Genomic DNA, 8,732 nt, shown 5'->3' on the forward strand with positions numbered 1-8,732 from the left:
GTTGTGAGGTGCTGAGAAGAAGGTGTATTCTTTTGTTTTAGGATGATATGTTCTATAGATATCTATTAATTCTAGTTGGTTCATAGTCTCTGCTAGTTTTGCAGTGTCCTTGTTCAGTTTCTGTTTCCATGATCTGTCCATTGGTGACAGTGGGGTATTAAAGTCTCCCACTATTATTGTGTGGGGTAAAATTTATTTTTTGAGCTTTAGTAAGGTTTCTTTTATGAATATGGGTGCTTCTGTATTTGGAGCATATATGTTAAGGATTGAGAGTTCCACCTGACAGATTTCCCCTGTAATGAGTAAAAAGTGTCCTTCCTTATCTTTTTTGATAACTTTTGGTTGAAAATCTACTTAATTCAATATTAGAATGGCCACTCCAGCTTGCTTCTTGGGGCCATTTCCTTGGAAGGTTTTTTCCCAACCTTTTATTCTGAGATAGTGTCTGTCTTTGTCTCTGAGATGAGTTTCCTGTATGCAGCAAAATGCTGGGTTTTGTTTATGTATCCAGTCTGATAGCCTATATCTTTTTATTGGGGAGTTGATTCCATTTATGTTAATAGATATCAAGGAATAGTGGTTGCTGTTTCCTGCTATTGTTGCTTTGGTAGGTTGAATTGTGCCTGTGTGTCTTTCTTCTTTTGGTTTTCTTCCATAGGATTTTTCATGCTTTTATTATGAGGTGATTCCCCTCATTGTATTGGGTTTTCCACCTATAATTTGTTGTAGGGCTGGGTTTGTGGTCATATATTGTGTGAATTTAGTTTTGTCTTGGAATATCTTCATCTTGCTATCTATGGTGATTGATAGTTTTGCTGGGTATAGCAGCTTGGGCTGGCACTTGTACTCTCTCAGGGTCTGCATGATGCTTGTCCAGCTTTCATAGTCTCTGTTGAGAAATCGGGTGTGATTCTGATTGGTCTTCCTTTATATGTTACATGACCTTTTCCCCTTACTGCTTTTAGTATTCTTTCTTTGCTTTGAGCACTTGGTGTTTTGACTATTATGTGTCAGGAGGAATTTCTTTTCTGGTCCAACCTATTTGGAGTTCTGAAGGCTTCTTTTATGCTCATGGTCATCTCATTTTTAAGGGTAGGGAAGTTTTCTTCTATGATTTTGTTGAAGATATTTACTGTACCTCTTAGTTGATATTCTTCGCCCTCTTCTATTCCTATTATCCTTAGGTTTGGTCTTCTCACTGTGTCCTGGATCTCCTGGACATTTTGGGTTAGGAACTTTTTGGTTTTTGCATCTTCTCTGTTTTGTCTATGTTTTCAATGTTGTCTTCGGCCCCAGAGATTCTCTCTTTCATCTCTTGTAGTCTGTTGGAAATGCTTGCATCTGTGACTCCTGATTTCTTTTTTAGGTTTTCTACCTCTAGAGTTGTCTCTTTTAGTGTTTTCTTTATTATGTCTATTTCCGTTTTAAATTCCTTTTTCCATTCCCTCATCTCTTTGGTTCTGTTTTCTTCTAGTTCTTTGAGTGTTTTTCTTGTTTCTTCTTTAAAAGTTTCTAATTCTTTATGCTTTTCCTCCCGTTCTTGTTTAAGGATCTCTATCATCATCTTGAGGTAGGATTTCGTGTCTGAGTCTTCTTTTTCTGGAGTGTTTGGGATTCCGCTGTTTGTTGTGATGGGAGAGCTGGGTTCTAGTGTTGCCAGGTTGTCTTGGTTTCCCTGGGGTACATTCTTTTGCTTTCCTCTTGCCATCTTGTTGTCAGTGATTGGTTCTTGCCTTTCCCTTGTACCTGGCCTGTCTCCCTGTATCTCCGCTGTTCCTGGTGGTGGATGTTCAGGGTGCCTGTTGTGCACCCTGGAAGCTTTCGGCTGGGAACAGAGGGCCAGATGCTGCCGGGTTCCTGGGTCCCTGGATCAAGCCCAGCAGGCAGGCGCACACTTTCCACGTGCTCCGCTGAGATCTCTCTGCCCCCTGGCTGGTCGGAATCCCTTCTCACCCGGTTCTTGCCAGTCCTGTGTTGTCTCAAGAATTTTTCTTTTGCTACTTATTTCTCTCTCAAAATTTTAAGAAAATAGAGAATTATCTATATAAATGCAAAAAAATATATTTACATATATCATATGTAAATAAGTCATGTTCTTTTTTGTGTGTTCAGGAGAAATTTTTGCTAACTTTCAAAGTACGTTATTCCAGTGTGAGCTAATAGGGAATGAGAAATGAAAGCAAATCACAAAGAAACTGAAGAAGCAAGGAAGAAAGGTCGTCAAGCAGTTTACCTTGCTCCAGGACTGCCCTGCTGTTTGCCACGAACTAGTCTATATTATCATTTTTATAGTCTTTTACATTCTCATTCAAAAATATTCTAGACTGTAATTACTCTTATAAACTGATAAAATTATAGAGATTAGAAAAACACATAGGTCCCTCCCTACCCTCTCCTTTGGCTGCTTTCTCCTCAGTCCCAAATGGGACTGAGGCATCCTCACTTGGGCCCTTCAGCATGTTGACATTTTTGAGTTCTGTGAACTGTGGCACCCTGAGTATTCTGTACTTCTTTTGGCTGATATCCACTTATTAGTGAGTACATACAATACATGTCCTTTTGGGTCTGAGTTACCTCACTCAGGATGATATTTCCTAGTTCCATCCATTGGTCTGCAATACTCAGGATGTCCTCGTTCTTAATAGCAGAACAGTATTCCGTTGTATAAATGTACCATATGTTCTGTATCCATTCTACTGTTGTGGGACATCTGAGTTGTTTCTAGCTTCTGTCTGTTACAAATAAGGATGCTATGAACATAGTGGAATGCATTCCCCATGGCGTGGCAGGGCATCTTTGGGGTATATGCCCAGGAGTGGTATAGCTGAATCATCGTCAGATAGATCAATTTCCAATTTTCTGAGGGATCTCCAGATTGATTTCCAGAGTAGTTGTACCAGTTTGCAACCCCTCTTTCTCTACATCCTTGACAACGTAAGCTGTCACCTGAGATTTTTATTAGCCATTCTGATTGGTGTAAGGTGGAATCTGAGGGTCATTTTGATTTACATTTCCCTGATGACTAAGGACTTTGAACATTTCTTTATGTGCTTCTCGGACATTCAAGATTCCTCTGTTGTGAATTTTATGGTTAGTTCTACATCCCACTTTATTGGATTGTTTGGTTTTTTTTTTTTTTTTTTTTTTTTTTTTTTGGTAGTTAGCTTCTTGAGTTTTTTATATATTTTGGATACTAGCCCCCTATTGGATATGGGGTTAGTGAATTTTTTTTCTCAGTCTATAGGATGCTGATTTGTCTAATTGACTGTATGTATCCTTTGCCTTACAGAAGCTTTCCAGTTTCATGAGGTCCCATCTGAGAGTGTAAACCATTGGAGTTCTGTTTAGGGAATTTTCCCCTGTGCCAGTGAATTCAAGGCTCTTTCCCACTTTTGCTTCTATTAGATTCAGTGACTCTGGTTTTATGTTGAGGTCCTTTATCCACTTGGACTTGAACTTTGTTCAAGGTGACAAATATGGATTTATTTTCATTTTTCTAAATACAGACTGCCGGTGAGACCTGTGCCATTTACTGAAGATGTTTTCTTTTTTCCATTGTACATTTTTTGACTTCTTTGTCAAAGATCAAGTGTACATAAGTGTGTGGTTTTATTTCTGGGGAACATGATCAGGTATTTGGTGGGGAAAAAGGACTGAAGCCCTGAGAGCCAGCAGAAAGAATGGAAACAGGCAACTTTGGGAGGTAAGAGGTAGTGGGACCCTCCAGAATGAAAAACTCTCAGGACTCAAAGGAAGGAACCTTAGATGAAATGCCCAACAGTGGGGAGAGGGAACTTGTAGAGCCCTCCTCCAACAGAAATATAGGGCATCAAGTAAGAGATGGTGTTGCCATCCCACAGTCACACACTCTGACCCAGAATTGTTCCTGTCTGAAACTACTGCAGGGTCAAAATGGAGAAGAGTCTGAGAAAAAGGAAGTCAAATGACAGACCCAAAGTGGGATCTAGCTCAAGGGGAGGCCCCAAGGCCTGACACTATTACTGAGGCTGTGGAGTGCTCACAAAAAGAGGCCTATCCTTATTGCCCTCCAAAAGACCCAACAAGCATCTGAAAGAGTCAGATGTAGATATTTGCACCCAACCAATGGACAGAAGCTGCTGACCCCTGTGGTTCAATTAGAGAAAGACTGGAAGAAACTGAGGAGCAGGGAGACCCTGTAGGAGGACCATTAGTCTCAATTAACCTGGACCTCCCCCAAATTGCTCTGACACTGAGCCACCAACCAGGAAGCATACACTAGCTGATACAGCAAAGGACTTCCAGGTCTTGACTCAGTGAGAGAAGATGCACCTAACCCTCAAGAGACTGGAGTTCTCAGGGAGTGGCGAGGTCTGGTATGGGTTGAGGGTGTGGGGACATCGTCATGGAGACGGGGTGGAGGTTTGGCGGGAAGGAGGTATGGGATGTGGAATGATAAAGACTACAAAAATGGTGGCTTATATCTAATGATATTCCTCATGTATTAATAAAGGGCTTGATAGAGGTCATGTGTAAATACTGTAGCACAGCCCTCAAGAATAGCATTTCATTCCATTACCATTTGTGCTGGCCTTTGGCATTATGAGTCCTGTTTATGAAGTTAGCTAGTTATTCACGGTATTATTTCAATGCTTAGGCTACATGGATATTAGACCAGTGGCTAAAGCCACAACCTTCATTATCTGTAACAAAGAGAAGTACAAGGATGGAGGAGAAATCGATTTCTATAGTGTTGCCTATTGTTTATAGACAATAAGCAATATCTTATTTATCAATGGCTACCAATCTATGCTGTTATAAGGATGTAAATCTTCTTCAGAACACATGTGGAGACCTTAAAAAAATTACACAATGAAATGGTCCATAATAATGACTTACTGATCAATGCTTTGCTTCCCATAGAGTTCAACAGAAAACTGTGCTTTGTGCTACAGGACCCCATTCTTTGTTTTTGCTTTTAACTGAATTTAAATGGCCAGCCAGAGCAGCGTACGATACAGGTTACTACAAAATAGCAGATTTTTCCAGATTTATTAGGGGAATTCAAGCCACACTAGAGGCTCTCTGCCAAGATATTTATCTCCCGGTTAAAATAATGACAAATGTCGTAGACAATCACTCATCTGCCTTCTTGTCCTGTAGGCAATAGTGTTAGCAAATGATTACATTTCAAAGCATGTAGATTTATCTAAAAGCATCTGATAATATTCTTCCTAGACCAGGTCTCAGCAGCTCAGGCTCCCGAAAGACAGCCAGTCTTAACTAAACACATTATGCGAATCAATTTAGATGCACTTCCATTTAGTTAATGGCCTTTATGAATCATCAACTAAATGACATATTAATACTTAATTCATAAATGTTCTGCAAAATACTATTCTCTAATGACCGTGGTTATTTAAATTCTGTAAGACTCCATTTAGAGCCACTTCTATTTAATACTAGCTGATGATGATATTTGCTTGTGTCTTTAATTTTTGCCAGCCACAATCAGCCACAATAGATGAAAGGAATCATTTTTCCCACAGGTAAAATAATTTTGTGAAATTTTCAACTTCTATTTACATTCAATAAATTGATTTTTAAGTCTTTAAAACTTAATAATCTCTAAAATTATACTGAAACTATAATCTTAATTATAAAAAAGAAGTTATTTTAACACTCAGCCTAATTCCTGTTCCTACTTTCAATACATGTTAGCATTAAATGTGATGCAAATATCTAATAGACTCACTGACGTATTTTCAAATGTACTGTGTTGTTGCTTAGCACATACAAAGTGCTGACCTTGGTACCTGGTGCAAAAGCTAAATAAACAGAAAAATAAAAGGTATCATATGGCAAATGGAGTTATCTTAATGTTCCATTTGTTGTTTTCAAGGAAACATTGATTGATGATTGATTAATTGACTGATTTCCCTTGTTGCTTTTTCTCTTAAGACAGCTTGAAGAGATCAATTTAACAATATGTAAGCAAGTATAAAAGATGTATAAAGCCACTCATCAATAAACCATGGACTTGATATTTTTCACATCCCTAAAGAGAAGGCTAAGATCACCAGATTATTTTTTGTTACACATTGGTAAGCATTGAGTTTTCATGAGTAAACTTTTCAATTCTGGGTCTAAACTCTCCTAAAAGAAGCACAAGAAACTAAGGGTTTCACTTTAACTTTGTTCTGAGGACAGGAGACATTGGTGTGAGCAGAACCCAGGGTAATTTGTGCTCCACAAGTCATTCCCTTTCTTTATGTATGATGCCCATCCCCAACTCTGCACAGACTTGGAATCCTTACCTGGGCACATTGTTCTCCCCATCTTCTTACCAAAAGTATCCTTTCTATGTGGACATTTTTCAATAACCTACCCTCATTTCTAAGCTACAGCAATTGTTTTTTTTTAAGTGAGAATAATGATGAGAGATCTTCCCTTAGAATAAAAAGCAAAATTATAGCAGGTGTGTGTGTGTGTGTGTGTGTGTGTGAGAGAGAGAGAGAGAGAGAGAGAGAGAGAGAGAGAAACTTTTTGTCGTCTGTGACATTATTCAAACAATTTAGCCTGATTCTGGCCACTAAGACTATAAGTAATTTTTGTAATACATACCAAGCAATGCTTGAAATAAGCTGCTCTTGAAAATACTCATCACCTTTTTAACAGCATTTTTCAACGGCTGCTCCTCAGGCTTTCTTAATTTTTTGCAGTATTCCTCCAGTAACGACAAAGCTCGGTCAGTATCTGAAAAACAAAAATTTAAAATCTACCGTGTGGTCCCAGAAAAAGCATTGACTAAGCTCATCTAATCTATAGATGTGTTTCTGATTTCACAACACAAATTACTTAGTAAAGGGATCATCTATTCCATGAACTGCCAAATGAAATTGATCATTATATCCAATGGTAATTTCAAAGTCCACTTTGGTTTCCTTATAGTCTTGTCTTCCAAATGAGTCTGCAACTGTGAACCACACAAAACAAAAATACACTGCTGGCCAGATGTTTACATAGTAAATGATTCCATTTGTAAAAAGAAAAAAACATATTAAATTGATGAATGCCTAAAAATACCGTCAAGCATCCCTTATGACTTTGAAAGCCTCTTCCCCACGGAGAATTTACAAACCCAAATTTTCTGCCTTATTTTCCAATATGTGCATCATGCCTTTCTAATGCACACCGGTGCCCAAATCATACTTTCTCTTCCTGCTTCCCTCTACACATGCACACGCACACAACATGGCGGGGGTTGGGGGAAGACACACACTCATACATAAATACCTGCAAATGCAAACTACATGCATGCACCTCCTTTTTCCTCCCCCTGTGAGCTCATCTTTGATTTCACTACTCCCTGTGCTGAGATAATCCACCCACTACCACGACCTCACTCCAGAATCAGTGTTTTATTGAAAGGGTTCATTGACAACCAGGTCTGGATATAAAACCCAGCTGCTGTGTGTGACCTACAGCATGTTACATAGCATAGAGCGTGTAATATATATAGTAAGACATCATAACTAGAATCTTCACCTCTCGCAGAAACAAATCATTAGAAGTCCCCAGAGTGACAGATTTTGCATACATGTGAGAACTGTCTCTAAGCTTCCAGACTCTTTTCTTTCTAATGCCATCCCAAGATGTGTGGGGAGCCGAATGCGGACGCCATTACAAGATGGCGCTGGCTCCCTCACGGTTTGAGGTAAACAACTCCATATATAGTAATGCTCTTGTCAGCTAAAGCGCTGCACCCTGCGCATGCGCAGTACATAACCTAATTCCAGCCAATCCTGAGGCCTCTGGTGTCGGCAGACTGGTGACAACCAATCATGGCAAGCCCGTATGCGCTTCTCCCTATATAAGTGGACAGCTAGGGTAGTTCCGGGCCCCTGGCTTCCTGCTCTCCCTTCAATCAAGAGGCTCCCACAATAAAGCGTGATCTGAGAAGAATCCTCTGGTGGTGGTCGTCTTTCCTCGCTGGTCGAGGAGCGCGCTGCAAAGATGTACACTTGGAATGTAATCACAACAAGTAACATCTGAATACTTTTTCTGCATACAGCCTCCTTTCCTCTGAACTCCTAAGTTCTTCCTCAAGCCTTTCTCAGCTTGTGGTACTTCCTAGTTCACTGTAAGTCAGAACACCTTCTACAAACTCTGAGCATATACTGACTCAGGGAACCGGTTCTACGTTTTAGTCGTTTGTTACTGTGGATAAGATATTTATGCCTCTATTAAAAATAAAATCCTTGTCTCACTCTCCTTGCAACTGCTTACTTGTCACCCATAATTCCTTCTTTCGCTCTCCTCCAGCCAAGCAAGATGCCCAGAGGAAAGAAGGTCAAGGGGGAAGAAGGTGGCCCCGGACCCTGCCGTCATCACAAAACATGAGGCCAAAAAGGTGGTCAATCCTTGTTTGAGATAAGGCCCAATAACTTCGACATTGGGCAGGACATCCAGCCCAAAAGAGATCTAACACGCTTCTTCAAATGGTCCCGCTACTTTACTCCACCGGCAAAGAATCATCCTCTGTACGTGTCTCAAAGCGCCTCCTGCCATTAAGTTCACCCCGGCCTTGGGCAGCTGCTTAAGTACTGGCCAGAGACAAAGCAAGAGAAGAAGCAAAGGCCACTGGCCCATGCTGAGAAGAAAAGTGCCGGCAAAGGGGACATCCCAACTAAAAGACCACCTGTCCTCCGAGCAGGAGTCAGCACAGTCACCACCTTGGTGGAGAACAAGAA

General features: G+C 40.2%; 1 protein-coding gene across 5 annotated transcripts in view; it reads right to left on the reverse strand.

Moving 5' to 3' along the window:
* Window positions 1-6,730, reverse strand: part of DLG2 (discs large MAGUK scaffold protein 2) — a gene marked incomplete at both ends in the record, with an annotated part of 1,874,976 nt that extends 1,868,246 nt beyond the window's left edge. For all 5 annotated transcript variants that reach the window (XM_080912637.1, XM_080912640.1, XM_080912639.1 and 2 more), the window contains one exon: window positions 6,604-6,730. In XM_080912637.1, the coding sequence (XP_080768763.1) occupies window positions 6,604-6,643 (40 nt within the window). The remainder of the gene's footprint in view (window positions 1-6,603) is intronic.
* Between the last annotated feature and the right edge of the window lie 2,002 nt (window positions 6,731-8,732).

Source organism: Micromys minutus, assembly GCF_963924665.1.
Source record: "Micromys minutus genome assembly, chromosome: 2".
NCBI lineage: Eukaryota > Metazoa > Chordata > Mammalia > Rodentia > Muridae > Micromys > Micromys minutus.